The sequence below is a fragment of the Pleuronectes platessa genome, chromosome 1 (genome assembly GCF_947347685.1).
Source record: "Pleuronectes platessa chromosome 1, fPlePla1.1, whole genome shotgun sequence".
Lineage (NCBI taxonomy): Eukaryota > Metazoa > Chordata > Actinopteri > Pleuronectiformes > Pleuronectidae > Pleuronectes > Pleuronectes platessa.
This window is the reverse complement of record NC_070626.1, coordinates 15,612,180-15,626,184: the sequence shown is the minus strand read 5'-3', so window position 1 is coordinate 15,626,184 and position 14,005 is coordinate 15,612,180. Positions and strand designations below refer to the sequence as shown.

The 14,005-nt window shown below is 45.7% G+C and overlaps 1 protein-coding gene across 1 annotated transcript; it reads left to right on the top strand.

Annotated features, from left to right (window-relative positions):
* The first annotated feature begins 319 nt into the window (after positions 1 to 319).
* abcb10 (ATP-binding cassette, sub-family B (MDR/TAP), member 10) lies at positions 320 to 13,608 on the top strand. The gene is made up of 14 exons (XM_053428600.1): positions 320 to 1,192; positions 2,369 to 2,575; positions 2,738 to 2,940; positions 3,964 to 4,098; positions 4,476 to 4,622; positions 4,833 to 4,968; positions 5,099 to 5,194; positions 5,627 to 5,836; positions 9,916 to 9,995; positions 10,176 to 10,356; positions 10,709 to 10,752; positions 10,851 to 10,885; positions 11,071 to 11,129; positions 11,250 to 13,608. Exons 1-14 carry the CDS (start codon positions 787 to 789, stop codon positions 11,441 to 11,443), a joined length of 2,133 nt encoding a protein of 710 aa, XP_053284575.1. The 5' UTR covers positions 320 to 786; the 3' UTR covers positions 11,444 to 13,608.
* The last annotated feature ends 397 nt before the right edge of the window (positions 13,609 to 14,005 follow it).

Here is a 14,005-nt window from a genome sequence, read left to right as displayed (position 1 = left end):
ATATCGATGTTTCTTCTAGTCACATGGTTCCAGGAGATATCCATCACTTATTTTGCTCTTTTACCCACTTGTTGGCAAGATGTTTGCACATTTATTTCCCAATGTATTGATTCTGAATTCTCCCTCTCCTGTGAAAATGTATTTTTGGGCTTGATTTATAAACCCTCTTTAATACTGATTACTTTATGGCGTGATTTGTTATGCTTTACGTGTTGTTATGTTCGCTTTGATCATTGTTAATGTTGCTGTTTGTCAATAAAGCATTGAAACAAACATTGGGCTGCTCTGGGCTGGATTGGTCTCGTCTGGAGGAAGTTTGGTTCTCGCTGGTGACATCGAGCAGCAGCTTCTTGTGAGCCAGGAGCCGCAGGGTCACCTTTCCTCTACCGCTGCTCCACACTCCCCCGCACTGCTCCACACTCCGCACCGGGACATCACACGTTCTCCTCGGGCCGATTGTGGTGTCGCCCGTGTCTCCGCTTCCGCCACATATGTGTCAGGGGCCGGCAGATGTGCGTGACGGGCGGGGTGGTGCTGCTAATTGCTCGCTGATAAGAGATAAACTGGGTGAAGACGCCTGTGAAGCGCAGATAACAGCGACAATAACCGTCAAGACTCGACAATGCACCGGCGGCAGGCTCGCAGCTGGACGGCTATGGAGGCGGTGTGTTGACCTGAGGGCTGCGGAGCTGACATGGACCTAACCTCACCTCGACACCACTTGTTTATTATCACCGGTTAATGTATTTGACTCCCCTGTGGGGAATTTAGCTCGCATCTAGGACAATGTGGCTGTTAGTCCGCACGTCAGGCTGTACAAACGGAGGATATTTGTCCCGACTGAGACTGACCCAGGCCAGGGGGCTATCACAGGGGCTCCGCCTGACCCTCTCAGCGGTCCCCCGGAGGAGGAGCGGGGCTAGCTCCTCACTCCACCCGGCAGCCAGGCCCCTCACCTCGGTCCTGCCCCGCAGCTCGCTCTCCATACTCTGTTTACACACGTTCGAGTCCACAGCCCGAGCACGGGCAGTCACACGCACACCTGTCGCCTTCGCCAGCTCCTCAGCCGCCTCCTCGTCCTCCCCGGCGACCCAGCCGGACACGGACAGGGACCAGACGCCGACCACCGTCCCTCTGGAGGATGTGAAGAGGATTGTGGGACTCGCTCATCCAGAGAGATGGAGACTTGCAGGTAAACTGTGTGTGTAGAATGGGTCTGTAAGGCCAGGGGCGAAGCGCAGGCAGCGAGGGCCCCCTTTACATGTATCTGCCCCCCCTAGAATTACCATAGTTTTAAGTTAAGGACAAAACTGGATCTATTGAGAAGTGCTATTTTATTATTTTCTTTAAGAAGATTGTTAAAAATGATTTCCCTTTCCGGCCAATCCCATGTAATTTCATTTCTTTCACCAAGAGTGTTACGTTTTCACCTTGTTATTCTGTTTGTAAAGGCCGATTCCTTTCATTCATTCCACCGAAACTCCAGTGGCGGTAGAGTTTCTTTGCTGGTGTTGAGTGTCTTCAGCTTTACAGTCCCCTTATTTACAAAGCGTCTGGCTTCTCTGTTTACTTCAGAACAATGGCAAGTGGACCATTCTGGAGTTGTAGCTGATAGGTGTTGAAGAGCAATACTTTTTCTTAAAGAAAAGCAACGAGGAAAAAGAAAGATGTCTTCCGTGTCCTTTCCTTAAACTCTATTAAAAAATGGCGACAAGTGGACCTATCACAGCTCTTGCAGTCTGCATCAACTCGGTGCTTAGTTACATTTATAAGGAGGTGTACGCCCGTCGGGTTACGGCGTAGGGCTCACTGTAGAGTAGATAGATAAATAAATACTTTGTTGATCCAAAGGGAAATTTTGGGTACACGTCTGTGCTGAGGCTTCGTGGTAGCTTCGATGCAGAAGCAAGAATTCGGCTTTAGCGTGATTTCTCTAAAACTATGAGACCTATTACCACTAAACTTGGTGTAAGGATACGGTATGAGTCAGGGAAGAACTCATTACATGTTGTTATATTTTTATTTAGGATCTTTAAAACAGTTTTCATATGCTCTCTGGTCTACTCGATTTGAAAAACGTTCTCATAGATTATTAACACCATCACATTGTTTTCATTACCCAGTAAAGGCTGCTACAGATCAGTTCTTTCAGGTGTTCATTTGGAGAGCAACTTTATAAGACTTTAAAAGTATCTTTTGATTAGGAGTTACTGTAATAACTGCTCCCAAATATGATTTAATTACTTTCTTTGATCATTTGTAACTTTGGTTTTAGTTTCCACGGTCTTCATTGGATCTTCTGCTTTTATTTAAACTTTCCTCTTCACGTCTCATTTCTCTGTCTTTTTTTTTTTATCATCTATCCCAGCTGCTTTTGGATTCCTAACTGTCTCCAGTGCAGTCACCATGTCCGCACCGTTCCTCCTCGGTAAAGTGATCGACACCATTTACACCACTGGAACAGACACAGAGGCGATGACGGCTTCCCTGACCTCATTATGTATCATGCTGACGGGAGCGTTCCTGTGTGGTGGAGCAGCGAATGCCGCCAGAGTCTACCTCATGCAGCTCTCAGGTGAGACGAGGAGGCAGATTAAAACTGTACAGGCACACACACATTCACATGAAATGGGCCCAAAAAAACCATACATGATGATTTTTCTCCTGATTCGCATTTTAATAAATCAACTGATTGTTTCTGTTTTCCTCACTAATATATTTTACCTTCTCTCTGCAGGTCAGCGGATTGTTAGTAATCTCAGAACCTCCGTCTTCTCCTCCATTCTCAGACAGGAAGTGGCATTTTTTGACCGGAACAGGACCGGGGAGCTTATCAACCGCCTCTCTGCTGACACAGCTGTAGTGGGGCGCTCAATCACAGACAACCTTTCAGACGGTCTGAGAGCTGTCGCCCAGGCAGCTGCTGGTGTCAGTATGATGGTGAGTACGTCCCTCAGAGTGGTCCTCTGTGTCTGGTGAGGACAGGTCTGAATGCCGAATTAACAGACAATCTTTTAGACCATAGATAAGTGTGCTGGGTATTATATTTCTTATGAGAAAGAAATTATTTTATCGCAATTGCTACAAAAAAGGACAGACTCAATATCCTTTTAGCCACAAAATAATGATCTCTCACACCGTGTCTATTCATTTTATCTAAACAGATAATTAGAAATGTGATGTCAATCTAAAATATCTAATCCAAAACATGTTTTGTGATGTTAAATCAGTTTGAGGATATACATATGCTCATGATGTACGATGATGTTGACAATCGGTCGTTAAACAACAGGTGGGCAGTACAGCACATCATACAGTACATATCTTAAAGATAAAGTAATTATACATTTTATTTATGAAGCACTTTTCCAGCTTAAGCACAAATTGCTTTCCAAGTCAAAAACAAGAAAAGACTTAAGAAATCAAAACCAGAAACCGAACCCCCCTTTGGCTCTCTGTCTTTGTAGGACATACAAAGACAGATCTTTTGTTTGCATATTTCCATTCAGAGCTGTTGTATATGAGCTGACAGTTTCCATTTATGTTACTGTTTGTGGACTATTGGATTGTCGGAAAACCAGTTAAAAAAAAAAAAAACTTCTTATCAATGCAAGATTATGTTGAACGAATGCCACACCCCAGACAAACTAAGAACTAGGATATAGACAGTCTTGAACAGCAAGTTCAGGAAGTAAGACTGACTTGTAAGTAAGTATCATAAACGCTTTTGCATCATGTGTATTACTAGAAAGCTGATAATAAACATGATGCATGCCGTGAGGACAATCTGTATCCCCTACAAGGAAGTAAAATGATTTCCTGGTGTCGTGAACATTGAAGGAAATGAATGTGAATAATTGCTGTAATTACTGTCAGAGTAATTTGGTGTGAATGTCTTTTGTTCCCCTCCTCCCTCTTCTTTTGGTTTCCATTAACACTGGGTTTTTCCCTCTGCTCTTCCAGTTCTATGTCTCCCCCAGTCTTGCGAGCTTTGTGTTGATGATTGTTCCTCCTCTGGCCGGTCTCGCAGTCATCTATGGTCGATATCTTCGCTCCATCTCCAAACGCACACAGGACGCACTCGCACAAGCTACAGAGGTACAAATACAAACAGACTGAAGAAACAGCTGAGGGTTTTGTTCTTGGGACAGGGATTATTAAAACCTTATTTGAGAATGTAGGTGTTGTAAACAAGGACGATGTGTCAAAATAGGACTTCAAAGTTATTATGTTAATGAATTCAGGGTTTTTCCTTTTTAGTATATGAATTTAAAAAAGCTCTTCTCTGTTTGAATTAGTGGTTAGTGAAGCCATCTTGTCCATTCCATAGTTGTGTGTGTTTGATAAATGCTTCACTGGCTGTGCTAAGTGAATAACAATTGTAGACAGATTTAATTTGCTATGTTGATAATCTAAGTTCCGGTAGATAAAGCTCTAATGAATTTTATTTTTATTTTGGACGCGTGTGTATGTAGTTGGCGGAGGAGCGCATCAGCAACCTGCGGACGGTCAGGGCTTTTGGTAAAGAGCTGTCAGAGGTCAGCACATACGCAGAGAAGACAGACCAGGTCCTCCGCCTGGCCAAGAAGGAAGCTTTTCTACGAGCTGGTTTCTTTGGAGTGGTAAGTGTGTGTGTTGTGTGTGTGCTTGTCAGCGATGCAAACCAAATCCACTGTTAGCAAATGAGCTGTTGCACACAGACTTCTGCATTTTGCCACTGTGTGTTAGGGTTGCTACATGACCACAGTACCTGTTGTGTCTGTGCTTGGGATGTTTCACCATTTAAAAAAGTAATTTCCAATCTTCCAAACCTTCCATTCCTGATATTTCAGACTGGTCTCAGTGGTAACATCATGATCCTGTCAGTGCTCTACAAAGGAGGCCTTCTGATGGCCAGCCACCACATGACCGTTGGAGAGCTGTCAGCGTTCCTCATGTACACCTTCTGGGTGGGCATCAGTATCGCAGGTAACACACATACTGAACATGCATGTGCACTGTCCTCTTGTATGAATCCGTTCGTCTGCACTGTGTACATCCATTTGCACTTTAACCATGATTGATAATAATGTGCTGTTTTTTCTGTATTGATGCTTAGGACTGAGTTCATTCTACTCTGAGCTGATGAAGGGTTTCGGAGCAGGAACCCGACTTTGGGAGCTGCTGGACAGAAAGCCTGAGTTTCCTCTCAACGGTCACTACACATACACACATACACACATACACACATACAGGCAGGAGAGTATTACTTCAATACATCAATGAGTTCCCTGTTTTCCTGCAATTATATCTTCAACATATTAGAGTTATTTTAGTATTCAGAAAGCAGATCATCTTTAATGTGAAGCGGTTTCAGAATTGTTGATTAGAATATATTTTGCTAACAGAAAAGTGAATCGCCTGAGCCGTCACTCTATAACCACATGACTATTTTGCTGCCAACAATTTTCAAAGATTCACTGCTTGCTTGAAAAATGTGAAGGTTTTATTTATTACTGCAAACATCTCTTCTTGCCTTTCATTTATATTCATGTTTTTGCCTCCTTATTTGCTTGTATATTTTATAACAGAATTAATAATCAAAATATTATATTTTAATTTGTCTTTGTCCTCCATTCCTCCACAGAGGGTCTAGTTCTCCCTGCAGACCAGCTGAAGGGTGAGCTGCAGTTCTCTGATGTCTCTTTTGCCTACCCGACCCGAAAAGAGGCTCCTATTTTCCAGAACCTTAGTCTGCTGGTCCCAGCTGGAACCATCATGGCAGTGGTGGGATCCAGCGGGTCTGGAAAATCGACCCTGGTCTCGCTGCTGCTCAGACTGTACGACTCCGATGGAGGTGAGAACAAGAGGTCATTCAGTTACTGTTCAGTCATGAGATGCTTAAAAATCCGATGATGACAAATGAATAAGTTCAGCACTATATACTGTTGAGGAATTTTTGAACATGCTCACACATTACTGTATATGCCACTATATATTAATGTATATTGTATATTACAAGTCCTATCCCTCTCCTGGAACCGTCACCTTATCGTGGTGGAGAGGTTTGCGTGTCCCTGTGAACCTGAGGGCTGTGTTGTCTGGAGCCTTGTGCTCCTGGTAGGGTCTCTCATGGCAGAGTGGTCTCAGGTGAGGGGCCAGACTAAGAATGGTTCAAAAACCCTCAATGAATATCGATACAAGAGGAGATGGGACCCAGCCCGGAGGAAGCCCGGGGCCCCCGTCTGGAGCTAGGCCCAGACGGAGGGCTCGATGGCGAGCGCCTGGTGGCCGGGTTTGCCACGGAGCCCGGTCGGGCACAGCCCGAACAAACTACGTGGCACCCCCCCTCTCTTCATCTCATGGGCCCACCACCTGTGGGAAGACCCGTTGGGGTCGGGTGCGCAGCCACATGGGTGGCAGCGAAGGTCAGGGGTCTCGACGGACCAGACCCGGGCGGCAGAAGCTGGCTCTGGGGACGTGGAACGTCACCTCGCTGTGGGGAAAGGAGCCGGAGCTTGTGAGGGAGGTGGAGCGCTACCAGTTAGATCTGGTGGGGCTTACCTCCACGCACAGTCTCGGCTCTGGTACCGTACTCCTGGATAAGGGTTGGACTCTATTCTTCTCCGGAGTTGCCAAGGGCGTGAGGCGCCGGGCGGGTGTGGGGATACTCATAAATCCCCGGCTGAGCGCCGCGGTGTTGGAGTTTACCCCGGTAGACGAGAGGGTCGCCTCCCTGCGCCTAAGGGTTGTAGGGGGGAAAACTCTGACTGTTGTTTGTGCGTATGCACCAAACAGCAGCTCAGAGTACTCGGCCTTCTTGGAGACCCTGAATGGAGTCCTGCATGGGGCTCCAGTAGGGGACTCCGTAGTTCTGCTGGGTGACTTCAACGCCCACGTGGGCAACGATGGAGATACCTGGAGAGGCGTGGTGGGGAGGAACGGCCTCCCTGATCTGAACCCGAGCGGTCGTTTGTTATTGGACTTCTGTGCTAGTCATGGATTATCCATAACAAACACCATGTTCGAACATAAGGGTGCTCATAAGTGTACCTGGTACCAGAGTACCCTAGGCCGAAGATCAATGATCGATTTTGTGATCGTGTCATATGATCTGAGGCCGCATGTTTTGGACACTCGGGTAAAGAGAGGGGCGGAACTGTCAACCGACCACCATCTGGTTGTGAGTTGGATCAGGGAATGGGGGAAATTTCCGGATAGACCTGGTAAGCCCAAACGAGTAGTGCGGGTGAACTGGGAACGTCTGGAGGAGGCCCCCGTCCTAGGTATCTTCAACTCACACCTCCGGCGGAGTTTTTCTGGCATTCCTGTGGAGGTTGGGGACATTGAGCCGGAGTGGGCGGTGTTCAAAGCCTCCATTGCTGAAGCTGCGACGGCTAGCTGTGGCCTCAGGGTCTTAGGTTCCTCAAGGGGCGGTAACCCTCGGACACCGTGGTGGACACCGGTGGTCAGGGAAGCCGTCCGATTGAAGAAGGAGGCCTTCCGGGATATGATATCCTGGAGGACTCCTGACTCGGTTGCAGGGTACCGACAGGCCCGAAGGGCTGCAGCTGCTGCCGTGTCGGAGGCTAAGCAGCGGGTGTGGGAGAAGTTCGGAGAGGTCATGGAGAAGGACTTTCGGTCGGCACCAAAGTGTTTCTGGAAGACTATCCGGCACCTCAGGAGGGGGAAACGGGGAACCATCCAAGCTGTGTACAGTAAGGATGGGACTCTGTTGACCTCAACTGAGGAGGTCGTCGGACGTTGGAAGGAACACTTTGAGGAACTCCTGAATCCGAATAACACGCCCTCTATGTTGGAGGCAGAGCTCGAGGTTGATGGTGTTTCGTCGTCAATTTCCCTGGTGGAGGTCACTGAGGTAGTCAAACATCTCCGCAGTGGCAAAGCCCCAGGGATTGATGAGATCCAGCCAGAAATGCTAAAGGCTCTGGGTGTTGAGGGGCTGTCATGGTTGACACGCCTATTCAACATCGCGTGGGAGTCGGGTACAGTGCCAAAGGAGTGGCAAACCGGGGTGGTGGTTCCCCTGTTCAAAAAGGGGGACCAGAGAGTGTGTACCAATTATCGGGGTATCACACTTCTCAGCCTCCCTGGTAAAGTCTACTCCAAGGTGCTGGAAAGGAGGGTTCGGCCGATCGTCGAACCTCAGATTGAAGAGGAACAATGCGGTTTTCGCCCCGGACGTGGAACTACGGACCAGCTCTTCACTCTCGCAAGGATCCTGGAGGGGGCCTGGGAGTATGCCCATCCGGTCCACTTGTGTTTTGTGGATCTGGAGAAGGCGTATGACCGGGTCCCCCGGGAGAAACTGTGGGAGGTGCTGCGGGAGTATGGGGTAAGGGGGTCTCTCCTCAGGGCCATCCAATCCCTGTACTCCCAAAGCGAGAGCTGTGTTCGGGCCCTCGGCAGCCAGTCAGTTTCGTTCTCAGTGGGTGCTGGTCTCCGCCAGGGCTGCGCCTTGTCACCAATCCTGTTTGTGATATACATGGACAGGATATCGAGGGGTTGCAGTTCGGTGGTCTGAGGATCTCGTCACTGCTTTTTGCGGATGATGTGGTCCTCATTGGATCATCGGCTTGTGACCTTCAGCACTCACTGGATCGGCTGGCGGCCGAGTGTGAAGCGGCTGGGATGAGGATCAGCACCGCTAAATCTGAGGCCATGACTCTTAGCAGGAAACCGATGGATTGCTTACTCCGGGTAGGAAATGAGTCCTTAGCCCAAGTGAAGGAGTTCAAGTACCTCGGGGTCTTGTTCGCGAGTGAGGGTACTATGGAGCGTGAGATTGGCCGGAGAATCGGAGCAGCGGGGGCGGTATTGCGTTCGCTTTACCGCACCGTTGTAACGAAAAGAGAGCTGAGCCGCAAGGCAAAGCTCTCGATCTACCGGTCGATCTTCATTCCTATCCTCACCTATGGTCATGAGTGCTGGGTGATGACCGAAAGGACGAGATCGCGGGTACAAGCGGCCGAGATGAGTTTTCTCAGAAGGGTGGCTGGCGTCTCCCTTAGAGATAGGGTGAGAAGCTCAGTCATCCGTGAGGGACTCGGATTAGAGCCGCTGCTCCTTTACTTAGAAAGGAGTCAGCTGAGGTGGTTCGGGCATCTGGTAAGGATGCCCACTGGGCGCCTCCCTTGGGAGGTGTTTCAGGCACGTCCAGTGGGGAGGAGACCTCGGGGAAGACCCAGGACTAGGTGGAGAGATTATATCTCAACACTGGCCTGGGAACGCCTCGGGATCCCCCCGTCAGAGCTGGTCAATGTGGCCCGGGAAAGGGAAGTCTGGGGCCCCCTGCTTGAGCTGCTCCCCCCGCGACCCGACCCCGGATAAGCGGATGACGATGAGATGAGATGAGACAAGTCCTATCTGTACAGTAGACTGGTGTCTATCTAAATTCCACAGATACTCCCTTCTCTCTCTAAGCAGTACCCAAGGTTAAAGATAAAGGGCCAACCAACAATGCATTGTAGCATCTATGTTGAGGGTCTTTCATATCTAACTCAGATGTGACAGACAGAACGACACCAGCTTCAACTCGAACTTACTTTAAATCTTTTGCGTATTTCACCAGTGGCAAGATGCAAGGACACAATGTGATTTAATTATGCATACTTTAGGCTTAACTATCCAATAGGATGCACACACCTACATGTAACATAGAGAGTGACAGCAACTCTAGCCATTCATGGCTGTCCTGTTAGATTGGGTGATGCAAGTATAGGGAGATATATGGGGAGACTGTGGGAGACATCTTCAGACTGGGGGCTGACAATTGCTCCTTGGTGCATCAGATCTACATTAATACCTTCTGCATAAGACATCAGCTGCTGCCTGAGTTCTCCTTTCAACAGCTTATAGAAAACTTTCATAACACATATTATATATCAAACCTAAAAAACCCTCTCTACTCTCCAGGTATCATCACCATAGATGGTCATGACATCAGGGATCTAAATCCCTATTGGCTGAGGCGTCACATTGGAACTGTCAGCCAGGTAATAAATAAATGAATGTTCAAACAACCTTAACAACATATCTCACAGCACAAAAACTGGGCAGACACACAAAACATGTCATACATTTACATTAACTGCAGCCGTCCAAACAAAGAATTACCATTTTGAGTGAAGATCATCTCTCATATTGTCCCTCCACTCCTCCCTCCTCTCTCCCAGGAGCCCGTGCTGTTCTCTTGCTCCATCAGGGATAATATCGCGTACGGTGCAGATTTCCCCGAAGCTGTGGCCACAGAAGACATCTACAGCGCAGCCAGAGATGCTAACGCCTATGATTTCGTCCAGGCTTTTCCTGATGGCTTCGACACTATAGTAGGGGAGAAAGGAGTGCTGCTGTCAGGTGAGGAACACGCAGAGAGGCAAACAGAATTACCATAGCAATGTTGATTCAACTGTATCTGCAGTAGTCTTTTATTAATCACTTTGTCAGAGTGGTCAACTGTTCCTGTGAAACTCTGAAAAAATGGTGTTAAAAACTTCACATAAAATGGGTATATACTACATATTAGTCAATATAATCATCAATTCAATATGATAAACAATAGTGTTATGTTGTCCATTGCAGTTTTGCTGTTTCTACCTAGCCATACAGTGCAAATTAGAGTGTACCTATGGGTTCAGGTCGGGTTCATGTAAACCCTGAGAGAAATGTGCACGTGGAAATGAAGTTCTCTTCGGTATTTATGTGGCAGGTGGTCAGAAGCAGAGGATAGCCATAGCCAGAGCTTTGCTCAAGGTAAGAACCACAGCATCTGTGTGTTGCTTGTATCCTCATCCTTTCTGTTGAACCTGAATTACTTTGCATAACAATACATTTGTGTTTTCTCTCCACAGAATCCAAAGATCCTTCTTTTAGACGAGGCAACCAGGTGAGAGTCATGTCTGATTGAATTTAACAATTAAAGTACAGTCAGTTAACAAATATGCTTTACTTATAATGCTTCACTGTCTTTATCTTTGTCATCTCAATTTTCTTGGTCTCCATTGTGATGGTTTGAGACCCATGTTTGGTCAAATGTTAATACAAAAGATCCTAAACAATGTTTTTCCTCAGTGCACTGGACTCTGAGAATGAGTTCCTGGTCCAGGAGGCATTGGAGCGCCTGATGGAAGGTACATCTCTTTGTCTTTTGAATTTCGATCACTTAACTGACATTCAGTTTAATCAGCAGTTTTTTATGAATGATACTTATTATTCCTTTCTATGTCCTGCCCCTCTCATCCAATCAATAGGGAGAACGGTCATGATCATCGCTCACCGTCTGTCCACCATCAAGAATGCGAACGCTGTGGCGGTGCTAGATCAGCGCCGCGTGGCCGAGTGTGGTCAGCACACAGAGCTGCTAGGCAACAGGCAAGGGCTGTTCAGAAAACTGATGGAGAAACAGACATTTCTGCAGGAGGAACAGACACAAGCCATGCGCTGAGAGGACAGTGAGTAGAGACACATGGAATCAGAGGCGGAGGAAATCTGGAGCTGAGTTCAGTCGATTGCTCCACAATGAGATGAAAACCTCCCTGAAGACGGAGTAGAAAGAGGAATAAATCAATTCTATTATTTTTCCTGGAATGGAGAGAGATGGATAAACACTGAAGAAAGGCAGAGGAGGACTAAAGATGGGAGATGTGGCAGCCACTGAGAAACATAAAGGGATTTTCTTCAATGCCTTGAGTCCCTTCACCACTGGAATGACTATTTAGCATCACATAAAGACCTAATTGTAATGGAAACCCAGGGTAATCCACAGTGAAGACCTAAGAACTGAAACATGGATCAGTGAAGTTATAGAGAGATCTTCTTTTGATAATATATTTTTATTCTACACTGAAATAATGAGACCGGGAGAGAGTCTGAGTGTGAAAACGAGACAGGATGAAGAGTGACACTCCTCAAACTCGAGGCTCATGGATGGAAGTCACTGTCACTACTGTAGCTTTGAAGAGAAGCTCCAATCCAGCTTTAACTAGAAGGGCACTCACAGAGGGCAAACCTCCGCCAAGGCTAATGCCAAATTCCGTCATGTTAAAGAAATTGGATCCTGTTCTTCATGACCCACCCTGTCAAAAAAAATTGTTTTTTTTGTGTAATCCTGTTTACAGACAAACAGCAACGAGAGCTTCATTGGTGCAGGTAATTATTCAGACAAACAAAAGACAAACCCTCTGTTATTGTATGAGATGTGACACTTCAATTCGTTGTCATTTTAAATTGGAAAACAGTCAGTCTAGGATGTTGGATGCAAAGGTTTATGTATCACAGATTTTTCTATTCAGAGCATCTTCCTGCCATTTTGAATTGTAAACAAGACAAATGAAGCAGATATTCATCATTTCTACACTGTGCTGTCAAAGAGAACACTAGTCGGATATAGCGTGATTAATGTACTGTATGCACATTTGTTGTGGGAAAGAAGAGCAGAAGTACTGAAAGTCTCAGCTGAGGAGCTGACATGGGACTTACTCTCTAGTTTCCTTGCCTTGGATTTAAATGCCAGCCCTGAAAAATGTCATCATTCAACCCCTCACCTTTTTATCTTCTTCCAAAAAGAGCAAGACATGTGACTTTCTTGCTCTTGACATTAACTTATGGAAAAGCTGAAACAAGCATTAGATCATGTGAGTGTCGTCTGACCTGATTATATTGTGACATGTTGTCCCCTTCATGCTCTGCTCCTTATTAAGTGTGCCTGTGTACACTTGGCCTTCATTAGAGTCTATACAAACAGCTCTTAAACCCCCTACATGTCGGCCTCCGCACTGTTGAGCCGGTTAAATATTATCGCTGGCTCTGAGAGTCCGACTGAGAAGTAATGATTCTCCTCAGTAACTATTTGGCTCGTAAAAACCCAGTTCACCGCTCAGAGAGTGGATTTTCTTGTCTTGTTTACATGCAAATGCCTTGAGCTGTACTTCTCTGTGACCTTAAAGTAAGTCCAGATCTGTTTGTAGAATTGCACATCAGGAACAACCCAGCAATGTTCTGTTGCTGTCGTGTTGTATATGTTGAACAAGCGTCCATTGTTTAGCATCAAATACTTGAATCTTTGTGGATGTAACATTTTATCCACGATTTAAAGGCAGTCATTCGTGGAATTAAAACAACACTGATCACTGATTATCAGCGGCTTTATTGTCTCACTATTGTCATTATACTTTGGTTCTGATTTTTGTATATTAATTTATTACAGTGCTTAGATTGTATATCAGTTGACATATTCTTTAAAGGCTGATTTGTAATGGGAAGTTTTCCAAAAGTTTTATTCTCTTTATTTGTATGTCTTGTTATTTCAACAATAAGACAAACAGTTTTGACTTAACATTTATAAACTAGTCTCACTTCCAGTTATGCGATGACCATCATCTGTTAACATCCCTTCTTATGTTTCGTCTCCAGTGTCTCCTCCACCCACTTTGTAACCCAAACTTTAATCCACTGCATTCATCATGATTATAAATCACAGTGGACAGCAAACTCGTATGATTGTAATGTATGTGTTGAGTAATAAATGACCTTCATGATTTTTTTATGATTTTCTGTTTGCTAAGTTATACATATATGTAAAGAGAAATAAAGTGAAATATTTAAAAAAAATGTTTTTTGTGGTACTAGTATTACATTTTAATCTCTGATTGTTATTAGTGAAGTTGTCACTTAATTTGCTTAAGCAGTTTAACAATATTTATTAGTTTGTTTAGTTTAGTTTGTTCATTTTGCAAACCAAAAGAATTTCACAATTGTATACACCTACACAGGTAGCAGGGAGTTTAAACTCTTTTAACCTGCCCAATTTAATTAGGGCCCGAGCACAGACAGGCACTGACAGGCACTGACAGACAGTGAAAGTCTAAGGATTATTATTAGTATTTTTCAGGCAAATTAATTGGCCTTTTGAGGGCTTTAACATGCTCAAATTCATACCAAAATTTGCAGAAAATTAGAAAGTGGTGATAATGCTACTGCACACTTCCTTCGCAGAAGCGGACTGCGC

Excerpts from the sequence above, each read along its gene's own strand:
- abcb10 (XM_053428600.1), top strand. The coding sequence starts at position 787 with ATGTGGCTGTTAGTCCGCACGTCAGGCTGTACAAACGGAGGATATTTG. Across the intron at positions 4,969-5,098 it reads GGTGGGCATCAGTATCGCAG|GACTGAGTTCATTCTACTCT; the intron begins GTAACACACATA and ends ATTGATGCTTAG. Across the intron at positions 5,195-5,626 it reads GCCTGAGTTTCCTCTCAACG|AGGGTCTAGTTCTCCCTGCA; the intron begins GTCACTACACAT and ends ATTCCTCCACAG.